Source organism: Caloenas nicobarica, chromosome 27 (genome assembly GCF_036013445.1).
Source record: "Caloenas nicobarica isolate bCalNic1 chromosome 27, bCalNic1.hap1, whole genome shotgun sequence".
Taxonomy (NCBI): Eukaryota; Metazoa; Chordata; class Aves; order Columbiformes; family Columbidae; genus Caloenas; species Caloenas nicobarica.
The window spans coordinates 4,613,666-4,635,198 of record NC_088271.1 but is presented as its reverse complement, the minus strand read 5'-3'; the positions used below and the strand labels follow the sequence as shown (position 1 = coordinate 4,635,198).

Below are 21,533 nucleotides of genomic sequence, written 5' to 3'. Positions count from 1 at the left end.
GTCAGGGGTTGGAAGGGACCTCGGAAACTCATCCAGTCCAACCCCCCGCCGGAGCAGGAACACCCAGATGAGGTTACACAGGAAGGTGTCCAGGCGCGTTGGAATGTCTGCAGAGAAGGAGACTCCACAACCTCTCTGGGCAGCCTGGGCCAGGCTCTGGCACCCTCACCATGAAGAAGTTTCTTCTCATCTTTAAGTGGAACCTCCTGTGTTCCAGTTTGCACCCCTTGCCCCTTGTCCTATCATGGTTGTCACCCAGAAGAGCCTGGCTCCATCCTCCTGACACTCCCCCTTTATATATTTATAAACATTAGTGAGGTCACCCCTCAGTCTCCTCTTCTCCAGCTCAGAGCCCCAGCTCCTCAGCCTTTCCTCACACGGGAGATGCTCCACTCCCTCCAGCATCTTCGTGGCTGCGCTGGACTCTCTCCAGCAGTTCCCTGTCCTGGACCTGAGGGGCCCAGAACTGGACACAATATTCCGGATGCTTAGCCATTTTACCTGGGAGACAAGGAGTTCCATTTCTTGCTGGATGCCATGCTGCTTCTCAAACTGTTCTGCTTTGAAAGTGAAACCGTGTGTCATGATGTCCCTGAGGGGTTTGGGGACAGCAGCGTTCCTGGCCTGTGGCCCAGGCGGCGCAGCCGCGTTCCTGCTGGCCAGCACAGCCGTTTTCCTTCCATGCTTCCATCCTTTCAACTCTAAGGATTCAGATAAAACCACCAAGTTAAAAAATTTTTTTTTAAAAGTCAGGAAAGGCAAGATTTAGCAAAGTCAATGCGGTGGACAGGACTGCAGGGCTGCACGAAGTCTGATCGAAAGTCAACTTGAAGGAGCTTTGTGGGATTATACAGGGTGTTTCCAAAAGATGGAACCATTTCAAAGCAGTAGTGATTTCAAATTGGCTCCATCTTTTTGAAACACCCTGTATACTGAGCGCCCGATCTTGTCACACTGTACGCTCCATAAGTGCCGAAGCCTTGTCCTGCCTGTCCCGTGGCATAGCTGGAATACTTCTCAGAATATTTCTTCTTTATTTCTTCCTTACGTGTGTTTTCTACAACAAACTTAATGCCGTTCTTCCAGCAGTTACTATTTTGCCCGCTGCTTGTGAAATCCTGTTGCTGATCAGTTTAGTTTCAGGTATGGGAGAGCGTTTTGCAATGTTGGGGTTTTTTTCTTTGTTCTTGCTGAACTCTTCTTTGTGTGAGAGGCCGTCTCTCAGTTACACCTGTATTCAGAGCTGGAGGGCTTTGTCCTGTATATTATTACAAAATTATAATAGCACAGAGTGCTCTGTGAGGCGTAAACAACTTTTGAGAGAGAAATGGGCCTGCTCGTGCTTTTCCATGGGTGCTCAAAGGGCATTTTTGACACACTTGTCTTCAGCTTCAGGACTCGGCCCGTGTAAATTGCAAAATATAAATATGTTGCTTCGTACTGTCCACTTTCCTGTATGTTTACGACCTGTAAAGATATCTAGAGATAAAGAAATCTTCCAGGAAGGTGATCCTGACTATGTATAGTTTGCACATGAGAATAGATTAGATAATGGCTGTTTACTTCCTTAGCACTTTGAATTGAAGAATATTCCCCCTAAGCATATTGGAAGACTTATTTGCTATACTCGCCACCGAGCTGCTGTCCTCTACCTAGCACGGGTTGCATCTTTCTGTGTTCCTGCCAGAGATACCGAGTTCTGGACGGCGAATCCTGGGTTGTGTCACCGCAAAGGAGGCTCCTGCGCGGCTTTCAGTGCTGTCTGCACGGTGGGGGAACCCTCCGGAACTGAGAAATGTTTGCTGAGGGACGGACGAGGTGTAATTTCTCTCTGTAGCTCTCCTGGGTATTCCTGACGTCCTGATGCTTTTCCCGACTAGAGCTGAGATTTTTAACAGCTAAGAAGGTTGCCCAGCACTTTGGAGGTTGGTGTCTTTCAAGCTTTGTGAAGCTCTGTGTAATTCGGACACCTCGCTTGGGTTATCTGAATTTTCTGAGCTGGTATCCGGTCCCTGTCTATTTTGGAACACCGTTCATAGTGCCTGTGTTGAGTTCATCATAGGCTAAGCCCATACTTATACAATTTGCTTCTACGTATACACTTTCTGCTCTATAACTGTGGAGTTTTGGGCAGAAACCTGTGTTCACCCAGCCTGCGGAAGAGTCGGGGACGCCCTGAAAACATTGTTCACCAAAGCTCTGAGGTTCACCAGCCTGTCCCATGGGTTACGTCTGTGTCACCCAAATGGAGTTACACTGGTTAGTAGTGTATTTATTGAGTAGTCTGAAAAGAATTCTCTAGCGTGGATTCATGTGCCTCAGCTGCCTTCTCTCCCGTGGTCCTGGCTTCAGGTGCCTTTGCTGAATCACCAAAGACAAGACCAAGGGGACCTGGTTTTAGCCAGGACCCCACAGCCCTGCCAGAGGACAAGGGGGCAGACGGTGGGTGGCAGGTGTTCCCACCTTCAAACAGCCTCGACGGGGGAATTTAGGTTGTACCGTAGGCCCCAAAGAGCTGTAGAGCCTCGAGATTTGGCAGGCAACTTAGAAATTGTTGCATCAGAATTGACAGGCTCTTAAAACAGAAACCGAAGAGTCTATAAACTCTGTTTATCTTCCTTTGATGTGCCAATGATTTTTGTCCAGATGTTGCGCTGGAAGGAGAGCTGCCAGAAGGAATGGAGAACAGCCCAGAAGTGGGAGCAAAACCACAGTTTCCAGAGTCCCAGAAGATAGATACTGTGATTATACCAGATAGATACCAGAAAGAAGATACTGTGATTATTGTCAAACTGAAGGCTGGTAAAAGACATGGATGTTCTTTTTGGTCCTAGTAAAGTTGGATATTAGCCCTACTGCCACTTCTTCTGGTTGCAGTTCTGCAGTGTATCAGGCTCCTGATTTTTAGGAGGTGTTTTTCTGTCGTGGGTTTTGGTATTGAAAGCTGCAATCAGGGAATACAGGGAGGAGGAGAAGAGTGCATTTTTAGTAAGATGGTCTTCCTTTTTTCTTTGGGGAAAAGGGAAAAGTGTTTTCCTGCTTTGTATATCTTAAATGATCAGGAAGTTTGCATCCTTTTGGTATCAATTACATCTATATTTGTAGTCAGCTTTGTCGTCGTACTGAATTGTCTGTGCATGTTCCAGAAGAAATGAGAGTCAAATTTGAAGAAATAGGGCCCTGGTCCTCTCTGTTGTAGTCAGATCAAAAGACACATTGAGATGAATAATAAAATCCAAATCGAGATGATATCCCTCAGACTCTGCGAAATTCTGGAATAAGGCAGATCTTCAGTTTAACTACCAAATAACCTACTTCTGGATTGAAGATATCTTCAAAATCGATGTATGATTCATTTGCGATTGGTTAGGCAATTCTTGCAGAAAATGGGCCAGGGTTTGGGCCTCCGCTGGGTGAGATGCTTTATAATACTCAGGTCAGGCGCTTAAATAATACGCTTTTTCCCTTGATTTCATAATTTGAAATTTGTTGTTTCCAGCAAGAATGAGCAGCCTGTACTGCAGGGCAGCGCAGCTCCTATTCGTGTATGAGACAGAATTATCTGACAACAGTATTTTCCTGTTGAATGCTTCATTACACCTGTTCCACTGTCTTTTATGCTGCTGAATTCTCTGATCATGTATGTAAATCCCACCCTCAGGCACGGTCTTTAAAATTACATTAAGAACCCAGCTTACCACTTAGCACAAAATTTCTTACCTGAAAGTACTTTCCTTAATCATTTAACGCAAAAGATACAGCTTTTTCCTTTTACATTAAGAACCCAGTCTACCACGTAGCACAGAATTTCTTCCCGAAAGTACTTTCTTTAATCATCTAAAGCAGAAGATATATCTTTTTCCTTACTTTTAAAGGTGGAGTCTCGGAATAATATTAATTATAATGCATACATATGCACACAGTGGAATTGCAATGAGTAAGTAGAAACAAATAAATACAAAACATCAAGGAGTAAAAAATAAGGATATGTACATGTGAAAGGACAGTTAGACTTGCTGCATTCTCATGATACCAAACCGTCAGTTCTGTAGAAAGAAACCTGTAAATGAAACTTAAAACATCCCAGTACATCTTGCTGAGAATGACACTCGTGTTCTCTTGAATTCTGAGGCGCTTCTCTCCGTTTTCGCCCTTTTTTGGTCCTGTGCCAGGACTCGGCAGTCGCCGGGCGCTGGATAAAAATCTGCGAGCCGGTTGTGGGTTCCCTGGGCACCGGCGCGCCCCACACCTCTCGTGCTTTCCCAGCCAGATGCAATCTCAGTGAGGGTGTAATCCTTCCGTAATCCTTCCTCTGCTTGTGCCGACAGGTTTGCCGTCTGCAGGGCTGCCCGGGGTTCATTCTGCTCTCTCTCCCTTCCAGGATGGCGCGAGCTCTGAACCAGTGGCTGTGGCAGCACGAGTTCTGGCTGCCCCCCGGGATCACCTGGGAGGACATGCAGGAGACTGAGGACACGCGCTACCCCCAGCCTCGGGACCTCCTGCTCAGCATCCCCTTCGCTGTCGTCTTGGTCGCCATTCGATACGCTTTTGAAAGGTAAGTGATTTTAGTACTGCGTGGGGATTTTTAGGGATAATGCTGGCAAGCAATAGGATGGGAAGAAACGGCCTCAAGTCACGCCAGGGAAGGTTCAGATTGGATATTTGGAACCATTTCTTCCCCAAAGGGCTGTGGGGCATTGGAACAGGCTGCCCAGGGCAGTGCTGGAGTCACCATCCCTGGAGGGGTTGGACAGACGGAGATGAGGTTCTCAGGGACATGGGGCAGTGCCAGGGGTGGGTTATGGTTGGACTCGATGATCTGGAGGGGCTTTTCCAACCAAAATGAATCTATGATTTGAAAGACAAGGGCAGTCAAGGACATAGAACATGGACTTGCAATATATTAATGAATTAATACATTAATTAATAACACAAATGATCCGAGGCTGGAACAGCTGTGCTGGGAGGACAGGCTGAGAGAGTTGGGGTGTTCAGCTGGAGAAGAGAAGCTCTGGGGAGACCTTAGTGCGGCATATAAATGAGGCTCTTAGGCACATGGTTCAGTGCTAGATTTAAGCTACAGTTGGACTCTATGATCTTAAGGGTCTCTTCCAACCAAAACAATTCTGTGATTCTGTGATGTATTCTCTGTGCCAGTGTATGACTGAAGAGGTCCATGGAAACTCTGGTTTATAACATCTGCTGAGGTATTTTTCAGCTCTGTCTTTCCAGCCCTGTGTACTGCCAAAAGTAGTATAATTTGTTGAATACAGAGCACAAACCCAACTCTTAATGTCTGACTATAAGCCATGTGACTTCCTACACTTAAAACAGGTAATCCCTGGATGAGGCTTGTGCTTCCGAAGGCAGACATGCTGTTTTGTTGCGCGTTACTTGCTGTTTCTGGGTTGAGTGTGGCAGAAACCATATTTAAACTCCCTTATCTCGGTTAATGGGAATCTGGGGTATCGCACCTGACAGACAAGCCTGGGTAAGATGTGTTAGATTGGGCTGAGTCATCCGACCTCTGCAGAGCCACAGGAACGTGTCACTGTCCACTGCTGGGGTTCGAGTGTCACCTGTCACCACTGCGTTCTGGCCAGAGCCATTGGGGTGTTTTGCACATTCAGCGCAGAAAACATGGGGGTTATGGCAAAGGCGTAGCTAGAAATGCTGCAGGACTCATCGGCCCCGAGTTTCATAAAGGTCCCGAGCCGGTGCTGTTGCTTTCTGTGGTTCAGTCGATTGTTAGTGCGGTCTGCAATAAAATACAACATGATTTGCTGGTGGGTAACTCACATTTACCATATGTCAGCATTGTCAGGACTGCCAAGTAAGTCGCCATTCATGATTTTGAGTACTCTTTGAAGTGGTCTTCGCTAGATGGAAAAAACCTGTTCCTAGTTGCTGATCAAAGACATAATATTTTGAAATAGTTTAGTCCAGTCTGCAGTGGTTATAAGCTTAGAAAGAGGGGAAAAAAGACAATTAAAATGTTTTTGTCGTATTTTTTTTAAAAAGTGGATGCAGAAGAAAATGGAAGCAAACCTCTGTAGGCCAGAAAAATGTTTCTTCTCCAGATTCTCTGTGATACAGGCACAGCTTGGAGGAGTTTATAGAAGTTGAAATGACTGAGAGGTCTGCTGTGAAATGTCTTTAATAAAAAAAAAAATAGCCAGTATCCTTACATAAACACAAGTGCATGAGTGATTCTTTAAATAATCATTTTATGATGATACGAAATGGGAATGCAAATCTCTTCTTTGTAAACCACACATTTAGTGTGCATTCCCTAAATTCCGTGGACTCTCCTGGGGACACGGGTGTCTCGGTTGCCTCCACTGAAGTGGGAACCAGGGTGCCGTGAGTAACCATTAAAACACAAGTGACTCACATTTCTTCTTTGCTGATCTGCAAGACCTGGCTGGTACAGTTCTCTCTGCACTGCCAGTCGGGGGCTTGGACACATTTGCGTGTGAAGCTGGAGATTAATCCCCGTGTCCTGCCGTGACGAGGATTGTCCAGGTCTGGGCTCCCGAATATGAGATGCGGTCAGGAGGAAGGGGCCGAACTCTCCTCCGTGGTGCCTAATGACAGGATGAGAGGCAACGGGCACAAACAGAAACACGTGATGCTCCATCTGAATGTAAAAAACCCACTTTTTTTACGGTGTGGGTGGCCAGACATTGGAAGAGGTTCCACAGAGGGGTAGTGGAGTCTCCATCTGTGGCGATGCTCAAAACCCAGCTGGACACAACCCCAGGGCTCCCTGTCAGCATCGATTCTGTCGCTCTGTCCCTTTATTCCCCTTCCTCCTGCCACAGTGCTTCTAGTCAATCTAAATGTCTTTCCCATCTGCTTTAAGATTTTTTTCCTTTCCCATCCAAGTGCTGCCTCAGCTGGGAGAGTTTCCACGGGCCTGGTCCTACTCATTAATTTTAAAGCTGTTTCGATTCACAAACTTCATTAAAAAAAGGCTTCTTGTCACACCCTTAGGAAAAGATAGTATCACAAGCCCATTTTACGGGTCCAGGAAACCTGTAATCATCCCACTATCTTACCTGTGCAAATTACAAGCCAGTGTTCTGAGCTATGTTCTTGTTTGTCCTAGCTCTGCAGTCATTTATTTCAGCATGATGTTTTCTCATTCTCAGTCATTACCCCTTCACATTCAGTTCAGCCTGGAGAAGAAAAAGCTTTCCCTAGTGAGTGGGAGGAATTAATCAAATCCTCCGTTGCTCCATCACCTGGTGTGTACAGCGGCGCTTGCCCTGGTTAAAATATTTTGCTCAAAGTTTGAGACTTGCAGCCTGAAAGGATGTGTGTCTTATTTCTCATTCTCTGTAGGTGGCCTTGACTTTGTAGCTTTGTACATCTGGTCTGTGAGTCAAAATGAGTGTATGTGACTAGTTTACAAGTTTGGTTTTGGTGGCTTTAGCTTGGCCTCTGGTAATTTATTCTGCCCTCACCTGTTACTTGCAACTGTACATCACATGCAAAGCATTTTTTTCTCTAGATACGCTGTTTTCCTGGTGGTGCCTGCTCTGAGATTTCAGAAATGCTGTAATGTGTTCCTGCCATTTATCTGTCTCAGAACCCCAGGAAAATACTAAGAGGCAGGAGAAGCCCAGAGGATTTTCTGCGATTCCTCATTGAGCAACCGCGTCAGCCGCTGTGCTTGGCCGATGGTTCCATCTTCTTGGTTTGGAGATTAAACCTGGGAAAAGCCCCATTTCTCACGCATGGATTTTCCTCTCCCTAGCCAAACTGGGGAAAACTGGCCAGTGCCATCTCTTGACAAGCAGTTTTTGTGTGGGTGGCTGTGGGAAGAGGACGCGCAGTCCCAGGTGGGGCCTGGGAGAGCCCAGGAGGTTGTGGGTGCAGCCCTGGGGGAGAAGAATCAGCTCACGCTGGGGTGAAGCAACTTTTCTGTGAGCCGGTTTGCACGGGGGAAGGTGGAAAAACGGGGCGTTCGGAGCTGGGGAGCAGAAATCTGGGTCCCGCTGCTCCTGATCTTTGCCACAGCACGGAGCCGGTGCTGGGCAGGGACAGAATGATGTCCTGAAAAAGAGGGGACCTGGATGCTGATGTTTCCCAATTGTCTTTGTGAGTAGGAGATACGTCCTACCCCCAGGACCTGGAGCCTGATTTTAAGCACCTGGATACCTTAGCAGAACTTTTCCTCCCTGGACATATGCCTGCAAGTAGGGGTTTCAGCTTCTCTTGTAGTTCTACAACATTTGAGACCGTTTTTCCTTAAAAAATCAAGTTCTTGGAGCGCTATGATTGCGAAGGAATCACAGCTTCTATTGCAAAGCGCTTGTTGCCCATGTGGTTAGGAAAATGTGGAAACTGAAGTGCTTTGGGGGGTAGTAAAATAGAAAGTTAAAAATCAGAGTTTACATCTAATTTAATAATCTGATTTTGGACTTGAGCGGTGATTTTTGGATATTGGGGAACTGAAAGCCATCGTCAGTGAATTTGAATCAAATAGTTCCCAAATTGCACTGGAGGAGGATTTTCATCAGATTTGGTCTCATAGGAGGGTTGTGACAGTACATGAGCCACGTGTTGTACGTTAAAGGAAAGAGATGCTGGTGATCTGCAGGGAACAGATACTTGAACTCAGAGACAGAGGAGGACACCATTTTCAAGTAGTTTATTTTGCAGTGTATCTTTCTGAAATTCCTTCTGCCACGGAGACTTTTGTTGTTGATCAAGAATCAGGAAAGATCTGAAAAATTTCCAGGCAGGTTTTTTGATCCAAATATATGGGACACATTGTAGTGTTTAACTGAAAACTGTGAACGGGCTTATTTTGGATAGTAGCACTGTAGTGATGGGAGGTCTCGTATCAAACGGAACCATCAGTTTAACTTCCATGTGAAGCGTTTTCCTGTAAGCAGGAGCACAGGGGAGCCCTTTGCCAGAGGGGAGCGCGAGGCTAAAACAGACCGTGCAGTTCAAAGAAGAGAAGTTCTGGTGGCTGCTGTCACTGGTTCTGCCTTTCTTAGTACTAGAAGATTTTTGCCGAGTGGCACCCTTATAAATTCAAAAACGTCCGTGTGAAAAAACAAAACCCACACACCCCTAGTTGAATTCTTTCTTGTATCTCACGCCAACTCTAAAAGCCTCTGCAGAAGGCGTGTAGCCCACTTTTGCAAGGTGGGGGAGCATCAATTTGTGCCCCTTCAGGATTAATATGTTTAATTTCAGCAGGCTTTGGACAAGACGGTTTGTTCTTTTATCGGTGAATAAAACGCCTTAGTGTGAACCTTCCCGTGCAGACTGTGACTGAGGGAAGGTCGCTGATGATGAATTAGGCTGGAGATGAGAATCGTCTCACTGGCTGTGTCTCACTTACCTGCGGAGCGTGGTACAGTTCAGTCCTCAGACTTTCTCCTTCCATCTTCCCGAGAGCTGATAAACTGCCACGATGAGACCGTCCCTGCGCTGAGATGATGAACCTGGGATGTCGCAATCAGTACGAGCATCAGCCGCGTAGGGCTGCGCTTGGAACAAGATTTAACTGAAAACTGAGTCATAGCACACATCCAACATGTACAAACGGCCCTTAGGAAGAATTTCAGGCCTTGATTTCTCAATGATGGTCATAAAAATAGGATCGGTCCCATAATTCAACTCAAAACCTCAACAACAAAGCAATTGTAACTTTGCTTAATTACACCCCGTCTTCATCAGCTGCAACTGGGTTGTTTCTGTTCTGGTAAGATTCTATGCCATGACCATAACAAACCAGCGGGAAAGAGAGAGAAGACAGGGATTAAACAAAATTAAGAAATCTGTCAGGATAATTTAAATAGTTTTTCAATAAAAAACCTGTTGGCAAGCTGCCCTGACACCTGCGAGAAACATTCTCTTTCCGTTTAACGCATCTGGAAGTTTTCAGGCCGTTCAGTTCCCACTGTGGACTGACGAGAAGCTGCAATAAGGTTCTTCTTCAACAACAGAACGTGGTTACATCTTCCTCTTCAGAGGAGCTTGTATCGAATGACTTACCTTTAAAACAGAAACATCAAGCCCACTTCAAGGGAGCAGAAGGATACAGGAACTAAGACCTAGTGCAGAGCTTAAGGTAAATGTTTTATCAATTTCTGTGTTGGAAAGCAGGTAGCAAACACACTGGCCCTTCTCTCATGGTAGAAATTTATTTTTTTTCATTGGTCTTGGTGCATCTTCGAATGTTCCCATAGCCAGTGAGGCCAAAGGAGTTTCCCAGAGACGATGAACAACTGCTATTCAGGCCGGTGGGCTGTGCAAAAGAAAGGTGGAAACCGGGTGTTACGTGAGTGAGCAAAATGTGTAACCATCCTGTGTTTTATGCCTTCATGTGATAGAAGTTACTACATTCCTTAGTCAGTTTATAAAATTGCTTTTGATACCTGTTAAATTAAGAAATGGGTTCTTGAAAAGAAAATTTCAGAAAGTCCCTTTTGGAAGGGTGCTTGATCGTGAATACATAGTGAAGCAGCTTCTGCAGCTTTTTAGCTGTGAAGTTAAAAATAAAATAAAATTTCAAAAAAAAAAAAAACCCAACTAAATCTCATTCGGTGTCCGAATCGTTAGGGATAACTGATCAGAGGACCTGCGTGACGTGAGGACTGGCCGGGCAGAGCAGACGTGGGTCTCGGCACTCGCGTCCTCTCTGTGGCATTCGGCAGCTCGTAACCACCCTGAACCCTCAGCCCTGATTTGCCATTGGTGGCCCAGGGGAAGCTGGCAGCACCTTAAGCAATAAACTTTTACTCCAAAATGCAGAGATAAGGTTTCCCAGAGATTTTGCATGTTCGGTATTCAGCAGTAGTGCAGAAAAGCTCTTTTTCCTAATGAGACGAACTGCGTGCCAGTGGCAGTGTGTAAAAGGTAGCGATTACTAAGGAACAACTAATTCTCCAGAAATTCAAGGAGAATGCAGTTAATTTGGGTGGTTTTTAAACATGGGTTTACCAAGCTTCCCGTTTGTGCCGTGTCCGTGCAAGACCTCACTTGACACCACGGACGAGGCTGTTTCCTATTGCCGAGGGAGAGAAGCGTGTTTGGAGCAGAGGGCGAACTGTTGGACACAGCAACTCTGTGCCCGGTTCTGTTACCTCTTGCTAACTTTCTCTATTTATGCGGATTTTTTAATTTGCACTGTTTCACTGTGAAAGTCTGAAGGTGCTCAGCTAGCATAAGCATCCATTCCTCGTGACTAGCTTTCTAGTTGCTATGTCCTTATTTTACAACCCCTTTGACTTGCATTAGGAAAACCAGCGGTAAGTTGTTCCAGCAGAGACCGAGTGGCCTCGTGCTCCAGCAGCACTTTTCTTCTGCGCTGACACCGCAGCTCTTGATCCTCCCTCTTGATCCCGAGCCAAGTCCTGAGCTCAAGCGGACGCTGTGTGTGTGTGTTCAATATTCTGGATCGAGCGGTGACCAGCGTTTAGGCTCTATCCTCGCTGCGGTTCTCTGCAGAAGCTGCAGGCGGGCCGGGGAGCGCTGATCTGCAGCCCTGGGCTTTGTGCCACAGTCCTGCATGCCCAAGCACGGTGGGTTCAGACATTGACGGAGCAGGAAACAGCAGTTCCCAGCCTCATATAATTTTGGACATTACGGCACAGAGCTCAGGACAGTAGAACACAAGTCTCGCTGTTTGTACTGTAAGTTTGTGGTTTTTTTCTTCTCAGTTCATCTGTCTTATCTGCTTGACACGATACTTGTGCTTGGATTTCAAATGTGGGAGGCAGCCGTTATCTACTACATCATGTTCTAGCAGTGCTGCAATATCAGAAATCACTGTTCTATCTTTGGCTGAACCTTTATATTTTCTTTCGCAGAGCTGTAGCCCTGCCCCTCAGCAGCAAACTGGGTGTGAGAGACAAGCAGAGACCAAAAGCTCAGCCCAACCCCGTGCTGGAAACGTTCTACACTACACGCTGCAAGAACCCTAAAGAGGTGAGTCCTCTCTTCCTTTGCTTTCCTCTAGATTGAGTGCTTGTGTCTTCAGCCAAATAAAATCACATTTGGAATCCTGAAGTTGGGTAATGCCCCTCCTATTTGGAGGCTCCACAAAGCAGGAGGAACCACTATAGCATGGGCCACCTGCCACCAGCCACAGAGATCATTCTACAAATGCCATCAGCCGTTCTGCTTCTGAACATGCGACAGTAGCAGCTTTCTGTAGGTGGCATTCAAAACACTTCAATCCCAAACTTCTACAGGAAACTGTTCTCCCAAAGGAAATAATGACAAATCGTATTCCCTCTTGTGTTTGCGTTATACATGGCACAAACCGAAACATGGGAGGCTCTGTCTGAAAATCAGGAAACACTTTCTTACTGTGAGGGTGACCAGGCACTGGAACAGGTTGTACAAAGAGGCTGAGGAATCTCCATCCTTGGAGATATTCAAAAGACATGGTCCTGGGCAACCAACTCTGGGTTCTGTTTGAGCAGGGGGGTTGGACCTCCAGAGGTCCCTTCCAACCGCAGCTGTTCTGTGATGGCTTCTTTTCATATCTTCGCAAATCCCTGTCACGTCAGCGGTCATGAACTCCCACGTTGCTTGTCCTTGCAGCTCAGCAGGTTTGGATTGCTCGGTGCTCCTGCTTCTGGAGCGAGTCGTTCTGTTGTTGTGCAATCCATGAGTTTGAGACTGGCCTTTCAGGAAGCCAAGTAGAGTTGTGTCCGTCATCAAGAGGTTGTAAGGAGTGTCAGAAAGCTGCCAACACAAATGGTGGGTAGTTTTCCCATGAGAGTTAAAAAGAGTGATCTTGACGAACTTGGCAGGACAAGCCAGGGTTACACCACCTGCTGCCGAGGGAAAAAGCTTTGGCGGGATTGTGAATTGTCAGGCAGTATTAGGATTGAACCTCATCAGTGAAGCCCCTGGATGTGGCCCCTGTGGTGGGGAAAGGAATCAGATTTTCTTTCAGCTCCTTTTTGCAGGCGTCCTTGGCCTGAAGCAATGGCTTTTAACCCTTACCAAGGATGTACGAGCAGAGGGCTGGGGTTCCAGTCCTAGCGCAAACACGTTGCTGTCTTGACGAGGCTGTTGCAGCGTGGTTCATACTTCAGTGGGGCACATGGAGCCCCAGGATGTTCAGTACCAGGTTAAAAGTAAAAGAATAGAGACTAAAATAAAAATGCAGGGATTCATCTGGGTCACGCAGCCAGCCTTTCTGCCCAGCAGTGCGAAGGAGGGTTCTCAGGAATACTCGCTTATGTGGCGATCCCTGACCTTCCTCTTGCCTGCTTGTCTGTGAAATCCACATGTTTCTCAGTAGAATCAGAGTGTCCTGAGCTGGAAGGACCCACCAGGATCATGGAGTCCAACTCCTGTCCCTGCACAGGACACCCCACAGGTCACACCGTGTGTCTGAGGACGTTGTCCCGTCTCTTCTTGAACACTGTCAGGTTGGGGCCGTGACACCTCCCTGGGGAGCCTGTTCCAGTGTCCGGCACCTCTGGGTGGAGAAACTTTTCCTCATGTCCAACTGACCCTCCCCTGGCACATCTTCTGCCATTCCCTGGGTTCTGTCACTGCTCACCAGTCAGACTCCTGTCGCAGAGATTTAACCCAAGGCCTGGCTTTGAAGCAGGTTTTCCCCACAGCTTTACCTGCATCCACATTGCACTGGGTGGCACTTTTGTGGGCACTTTTATCCCAGAAAATCTGTGATACCGGATCTTATCCTCACCACGAGACCCCTGAGAGCGGCGGGACGTGGAGCAAGGACAGAGCTGCTGCCTCGCTCTCTCTTCACTGGTTACACCCCGGGCAGCCTCGCAGCTTCCTCCCTCTCCTGTGAGCTCTCAGACACCAGCTTTTACTTGTCCAATACACAATGAGATTTTACTGTTTGCAGCAGCCTTCTCCTTGGGAGGAATTCCACACCATGGAGCAACTGGAGAGTATAAATCAGTGTCTCCATTTGTCTCCACCACAAGAAGTCACTAAGTAAGAGTAGAAAGAAGCACGTCTGAAAATTGGTAATGGACACATTTTGTACAACGTGCTTGGACTATGTAAGTCACTCTCACATGATACTATTAATGCATTCCATGAAAAGCTATTGTTTTACTTAAAATATAAGGCTATCCATGATGACACTTCCAGAGGGAATATAAAACATGACAATCTTTTTTCGCGTCACATGCCAAACTCTTAAGAGCTTAAGGAGAAGGAGGAAGGTAATTGCAGGATTTCTGTGGGTAATGTATTGAAAAAGTTCTCGTAACAGGTTTAGTACAACAGGAAGAATATCTGGCAAGAAAATGGCGTTGCCTCTGCTCGTGATGTCAGTCAGGTTGTTGGCTCATAATACATCAGAATACTGAAAGGCAGGACAAGATTTGGTGCAGATCTTTAAAAACTGTTTAAGCTGCAGTAAATCTTGAAGTGACGGATTTAAGGGACTTGGTCCCTGAAGACGGCGTGAAGAAGTGATTCGACAACAAACTCCTGTGAGAAGACAAGTTTGACAGTTGAAACTGGAGAAGTTAGTGTAAAAAATGTGAAGTTTCAATATTCAACACTAATCCAGTTGCTCACAGGGGGAATGGAAAGATTTTCTACTAGCTGAGGTCTTTAAGAACGGACAGCTTTCTGAAAGATGCCTTGGCCTGGCCAGATTTGGGCTTCCCAGGAGCCTCCAGCTGGGCTCTGTGGCGGGTCAGATGAGATGCCTCTTCTGATCTCCAAACCTGGCTCTGAACCCTCCTGCCTCACCTCTTTTCCAGGGCGAGCTGATCGGTTTAGCCAAACAGAGCGACCTGCCCGTGAGGAAGGTGGAGAGATGGTTCCGGCGCCGCAGGAACGCAGACCGGCCAAGCCTGTCCAAGAAGTTCTGCGAGGCCTGGTGAGCAGGAGCACAAACCGTGAGCAGTGGGGGCTTCTCACCAGAGCTGAGCTCCGCGGGCAGCTCATTACATCCCAGTCTGCATCCACCCAGTGCAGAGAACATCCCAGTTCATTGCATCCCAGTCTGCATCCACCCAGTGCAGAGAACATCCCAGCTCATTACATCCCAGTCTGCATCCACCCGGTGCAGAGAACATCCCAGTTCATTGCATCCCAGTCTGCATCCACCTGGTGCAGAGAACATCCCAGTTCATTGCATCCCAGTCTGCATCCACCCAGTGCAGAGAACATCCCAGTTCATTACATCCCAGTCTGCATCCACCCGGTGCAGAGAACATCCCAGTTCATTGCATCCCAGTCTGCATCCACCCAGTGCAGAGAACATCCCAGTTCATTACATCCCAGTCTGCATCCACCCAGTGCAGGGAGCATCCTGAGTCTTCCCTGCCCCACCTGTTTCTTCTGCAATGCTCTGCTGCTTCTCCGTTACTGAAACATCCCTTGCTTTCCCCCTTTATTTTCTCTCCTAAGTCTCCTTTTACTCCCGTCTCACCTTTATTCCATATAGGGCCTCTGTTTCTGACTTTGTCAGACTAACACTGAAACACAATTGTGCCTGAAAAACTCCCTCCTGGTTTGCATCTTGCCGCTTCTTGCCACTTTGCTGCTGTTTTGGTGCCTCCAAAATAATCAACCTTTCTGTTGCCTTTCCCGTGACTTCTTTTTGCTTTGCTGACTCCTTCAGCTGCATCTTTTCTGCAGCTGTTCTGCACGCTGTTGCTTTCAGAAGTCACAGGCAGCGAGGGGATTGTGTTCTGCTGTCAGTTGGCTTCAGCATCCTGCAAGTCAAAACCCTTTTCTAGAGTTCAGAAAAAGGGGCCCGTGTGAAAGCTCCTGTTTTCGAAAGAGCAAAACTCCTTGGAAACAACCTTGTGGAAATCCTTGGTATTATGTGGAGGCACAAAATAAATCTCACATCAGACAGTTCCGTGAATGTTAGTCCTGACTAACCTTTCCACACAAAAGGAGGATTCTGCTGAGCTTGGTTGAAATGAGTGGCTGCTTTCTGTAAGGAAATAGTTTCTTCCAGGAAAGCCACAGAGATGAAATAAATCATTAAATAGCTGCAGTGCTGTTGATCTGTCTAAAAGTGTCTGTCTGTAGGGTAGGCATCGACTTTGAGCTAATCACCTCATGCTCCATTTAGCGCTCAACCTCTAATTCAAACCCCCTGCCTAAAAACCTTAATTGAAAAAGAAAATAATTATTTATATTATTTATTTATAATATTCCAGCTAGTTGCAGTTATAAATATTTACAAAATCCCTGGACAAGGAATCGTAAAGCGGCTGTGCTTAATCTGCGTCCATCAAGATGAAATCTTAAATTCTCCCTGCGCTCAGCTGACTTGCAGTAAATAGTACCAGTAAATAGCAAACACTTTTCCGACTCAGCTCACTGAGGATCTTGTCCTTCCACCTGCCCCCGTCACCACTTGTGGAACGTCCTTCGATGTGACGTAGCAGCTTTGTACAGTTTATGTCCCTCTTAGAGCTCCTGCGGGTTTCGTTGGCAAGTGGAATCTCTCTCAAAACATATTTCCCTCTGATTTGTTATGGAGATTTTTTGGAATTAAAGGACTGGTTTAGACAGTTTTGCTCCTTTAAAGATTTTCTGTGTTTTTATGAACAATGTGTTTTTATTCACTCTTTTGGGGTGAAACCTCCTCATTCCTTGCTATACGTGTATATATTCAGTGTGACCTGCCTCCGTCCACCGAACTTGGTTCATACGTGCTTCTGTGTGGGTTTAATGTGGGTAAATCATTACCAGCTCCTGACTGAGACCAAACCTGACAGTAATTAATTACTTTCCATGATAATGAATTTAGCATGCCTGATCTCCAAAAGCCTGGGAGAGAGGTTGGCGTTGAGTTCTAGCCGTGCGTCTGCTAGGGCTGAGGAGGTTTGGGGTGATGCTCTGGGTGATTTTAGTCAGCAGGATTCTTGTATTTTCTGCCATCCCTAAAGCAGAAGAATCGCTAAAGCAGAAGAGCCGCTCCTGTTACGATCCAGACAAACTTTGAACATATTAATGTACGTCTTTGCCTTAATAGTGAGATTCTTTGAATGAGTGTGATTGAAATGCTGAATTGCAGCTTGGTAGTTAATGAATGGGATTCTAACATCCTTTGTTTCGTTTCTTTGTAGCTGGAGGTTTCTGTTTTACATCACTGCTTTCTTCACTGGCCTTGCTGTCCTGTACGATGTGAGTACACAAGCAATGCCACCTGCTGTTCTACCTGCCAGGACCTGCAAAACTGGCAGGTTTTGTTGTCAAACGTGTCCTTTCTGACCTTCGCATAGAGCTTTTCCCACCAGCTCAGCGTGTATCCTCTGCACAGCACATGTATGAAACCACAGACATACTGGCCTGTGCTCATTTTTAAAAACTCCAGCTCAAAACCAAGAGGTTTCCTCTTCTTCTGGCAAAGCAGAAGAAAATTGGGATTGTGTGAAAATACATTTCTGGGGGGGCAGGAGATGGAACACTGACCTGAGGTGGAAGCCGTAGGGCCTGTTTGTGTGTCGTAAAAAACTCAGCCTTCCTTTGGAGCATGGACTGCAATTTAATAATTTTATTTATTAATTTTCCTTACCCAAGGGATGCTCCAGGCAAGAAGAACTTTTGGGGACTTTAGTTGCCATATGTCTGTGAAAGCTTCTAAGCTGCCAAGTTCTAAACTACCAATTTGAGATGAAGTGTGAACAAAGTCAGATATTTTCAGAGGTTCATTACTTAGACTGCAGGATGATCCTCAGCAGTAGAGGAAAAAACATGTTCCTGACACACAAATTTTCAGCCTTCTTACTACATTTGAGTTTTCTCCAAACCACAGAGATTCTTAATGAAATAGTTCTAAGGATATTTTAATATATTCAAAACGTAACCACCACTATCCCAGACTTGTAGAGGGCTGCAACAAGTTGGTAGAAATTGTCCCCGAGCTATTTTATTTGGAATTGGGCTGAACACCGTGTGAAATTTCAGCGCAATAGCCACAAATTGGCAATGTCACAAGCAACTGCAGGTTCTTTGTAGCGGAAGTTTCTTGCCAAATGAATTCCAGACAGCACAACCAGCTCTGCCTGTAATAAAACACAACGAAGTCTGTAGTAGTAACAAGCTAAAGGAGTTGATAAGAGAAGAATTCCTCTGGCATCCTCACATTCATGTTGCATTTTCTTTCTAGAAGCCTTGGCTTTGGGACCACAGAGAGTGCTGGACGGGGTATCCACAACAGGTGAGTCACGCAAGAGGGAAAATTGCTATTTTAAATCATTGCCTTTCAATATATTTTGAAAATCTGGTTATATTACTGATGAATGAGAAGGCACTGAATTAAATTCAGACCCCCAAGCCCTAAGAATTCAAGGCCAGATCCTCATCAAGGGAAAGTGTCTTTGTGTCTGGTGTGATCTAAACACAGTAGAGGATGAGTCGGGAAAGCAGGAGGAAGCTGCAGCAATAAAGGGAAAGTGGGAGTTCTGACCAGGTGAGCCAAAAACCTGAAAAATGGGAATACTCCAGGGCTGTTTAGTTTGTAGAGGAGACGCAGCGCAGAGAAGAACATGTTGCCTGAGGAGAAGTAGCGAAGACCTTAGTGGAGAGTAGAACAGAGGACGTGCTCTGAACGCCACGTATTTTCAGCTGTACTGAAGAATCGTAGAATCCCAGGTTGGAAGGGACGGCTGTTACACAGCAGTTTTTACTACTTTTTAAATAAATTATCCCAGATGATGAGCTCAGCTTTGGCAGGTCCATCTTGGAGCTGTCTGGACCTGGCTCGGTTGGACACGGGGCAGCTTCTGGCACCTTCTCAGAGCAGCCACCCCTGCTACCAAAACCTTGCCGTGTAAACGCAACACGCACACCTTCCAACAGCTGTAACAAACAGAAAAGACCAAAACCAGAGCTAGTGATGTCCCACTGGCAAAGAGCAAGAAAGGGCAAGGACAAACCTGTGTGTGGGCAGGGACAAAGAATGGATTAAATATAATTTCTACTAAACAGACCATGCCCTGTTCTACAGACAACGACAAAAGAAAAGCCAGTTATCCCAAATAATCTTATATTTGCGGACAAAAAATCCAGACCTCCTGTTTGGATAACCTCTGGTGTGTGAACAGCACATACCACCCTGGGAGATGTTAATATCCCCCAGCAGCACCAGTGCATCCAGCTGTGCTTCTTGTGGCCAGTCACTGGTGCTATGAAGGAAAACAAACTAAAATCTGTGAAGGCTACGAATCAACACTTCGGGTAGAGAAAGCCCAGGTAAATTGGGATTTGGGAGCACCATACTCTGTGATTCTTTGGAAATGCTAGTTGCAAAGCTGCTTTAGTCATAGTAATTTTTTCTTATCAAACAGGTTCAGGTTTAAGGAGGCCATATAGTGCCACAACAGCAAAAAATTACTTGTTAAATAGCACATATCTTGCTGGGTGCATCTAAGCTTTTAGTTTTCCAGCTGTGAAACCCCAGAGAAATTACCCAGAAGAATGTAGATTACTTTTCACACTGGGATTGCTCTTCCCCCTCCACAATTAGTTTAATTAAACTGCAAAATTTGTGATAGAGTGCAAGGTGTCTGAAGCATCTCCTTGAATCCAAGGGAGTGATTTATTCAGCTGCTACTACTTGTCTATTTCACCATAGTGAAACGGTTTAGTAGTTTTTAAAGCTCTATACAGACTGCTCAGGAATCTGCACAGTGCTGAAGAAATCCTGAAAATATTCAGGATCTTCCCAGTGGTTCCCTAAATGTTCCACATGGTGCAGCAAAGTGGAATTTCTCCTGCTATTTGCTTTCGCCTCAGCACAGGCGACATTCAGTACGTAACCGCACTGTTCACTTGAAGTGTTTCCCCTTGAAGTGTTGGTTTTGTTGGCTGATATTCTTTTGCCAAGGAAGGAGCCTTCACTTCCAGCCCTTGCTCTGCTGGATCTGATGGGTATTTCTCCGTCTCTCCCTCTCTCACAGCCTCTCCAGCCCTCCCTGTTCTGGTACTACCTGCTAGAACTCTCCTTCTACTGGTCCCTGGTCTTCACGCTGCCCTTTGACGTGAAGAGGAAGGTGAGTGGCAGCCTCTGGGAAGAGCCAAGCACGAACAGGACCTGAGGTGAACACTCAGGAGAGAGAGAGGCTGAGAAAGCCGGGGCTGTTCAGCTGGAGAAGAGAAGCTGAGAGGGATCTGATCAATGGGATCAATATCTCAGGGTGGGTGTCAGAGGACGGACCAGACTCTGTTCAGTGGTGCCCAACGCCAGGGTGAGGGGCAGCGGGCACAGACTGAAACACAGGAGGGTCCATCTGAACACGAGGAGAAACTTCTTTGCTGGGAGGTGCCAGAGCCTGGCGCAGGCTGCCCAGAGCGGGTGTGGAGTCTCCTTCTCTGAGACATTCAAACCCGCCTGGCCCGACCTGTGTGATCTGCTCTGGTGACCCTGCGTGAGCAGCGCTGGGCTGGGGGATCTACAGAGGTCCTGCAACCCAACCAGCCTGGGATTCAGCAGAGTGATCTCCGAGAGTCTGAGGCTTTGGGGGACTCTGTCCTTGCTGATCCCAGGAATTGCCATTCCCAGTCACCAGCTTCCCTCTCCTCTGGGAAGTGGAGAACACAAAACATGACACAGAAAAGTGCAAACTACTGCAGTGTTCTCAATCCAAACTTAAAATCTAAACTTTAAAATTGCCCTTCTGGGACTCTTCTAGGCTTGTAGACAGGAAAAGAGATGATTCTCTGGCAGTTAAGCTGCCTGTGTCCCCGGTGCCTGTGGCCCAGCAGACAGTGCTGTCTGGTTACACCGGCACACGCGGGCGTTGAGGCTGCAAATATGTTTGTATAAGTACAGAGTAGTTGTGAGTCTCCACCACTGATCCTGAGGGTCTGAGATGATTGTGCAAACAGGCACAGGGGCACAGAGCAGAGGTGGATATGGGCACCGCTTTGTGACAGAAAGGAAGCTTTGTGTTGAGTTTGTCTGTACTGAATCATTGGCTCTTCTGTCTTCCAATTTGCACCATCATGGAACCATTACTGGTGGAGGGAGAGAGTGTTCTTTGTTGTGAGATCCTCAGGTTGTACCATAAACTCTTCATTCCGGGGTCTCTTGGTTGTCTGCATTTCTAGAATGTGTTTGATAAAAGAGTTATAAGGGTAAGACCTTATAGTGGGAGGTTTCTAGACATTGGGTTTCCTTGCTACCTGCAGGAAGCACACTTGAAACGGGCAGGAGGACATTATGTATTTTATTCTGTGCTGTATTTATGTATTTTATTCTCTGCTGTCGCCTTTCTCTTCAGGACTTCAAGGAGCAGATAGTCCATCACGCTGCAACCATCTTCCTCATCGGTTTCTCGTACTGTGCCAATTACATCCGCATTGGGACGCTGGTGCTGGTGATTCACGATGCCTCCGATTGTTTCCTAGAGGTGAGCTCCACAGCGGACGTGCCAGGCAGAGCCTGGAGAGCAGCGGTGTTCTTCAGCCAAAGGGTGTATTTGATCTGGCACAGCATGGGCCGGGCATTACAGTGTTTCACAGATAACTCAGGACTGATCTGACCCAGCCTAGGAATCGGCAGGATTACCCACACACAGATTGTC

General features: G+C 46.5%; 1 protein-coding gene across 2 annotated transcripts in view; it reads left to right on the top strand.

Annotated features, from left to right (window-relative positions):
• Positions 1–21,533, top strand: part of LOC135999064 (ceramide synthase 4-like) — a 48,541-nt gene that overhangs the window by 20,451 nt on the left and 6,557 nt on the right. For both annotated transcript variants that reach the window (XM_065652507.1, XM_065652508.1), the window contains exons 3-9: positions 4,382–4,555; positions 11,838–11,955; positions 14,742–14,860; positions 17,073–17,130; positions 18,116–18,166; positions 19,908–20,000; positions 21,231–21,359. In XM_065652507.1, coding sequence (XP_065508579.1) covers positions 4,382–4,555; positions 11,838–11,955; positions 14,742–14,860; positions 17,073–17,130; positions 18,116–18,166; positions 19,908–20,000; positions 21,231–21,359 — 742 coding nt within the window. The remainder of the gene's footprint in view (positions 1–4,381; positions 4,556–11,837; positions 11,956–14,741; positions 14,861–17,072; positions 17,131–18,115; positions 18,167–19,907; positions 20,001–21,230; positions 21,360–21,533) is intronic.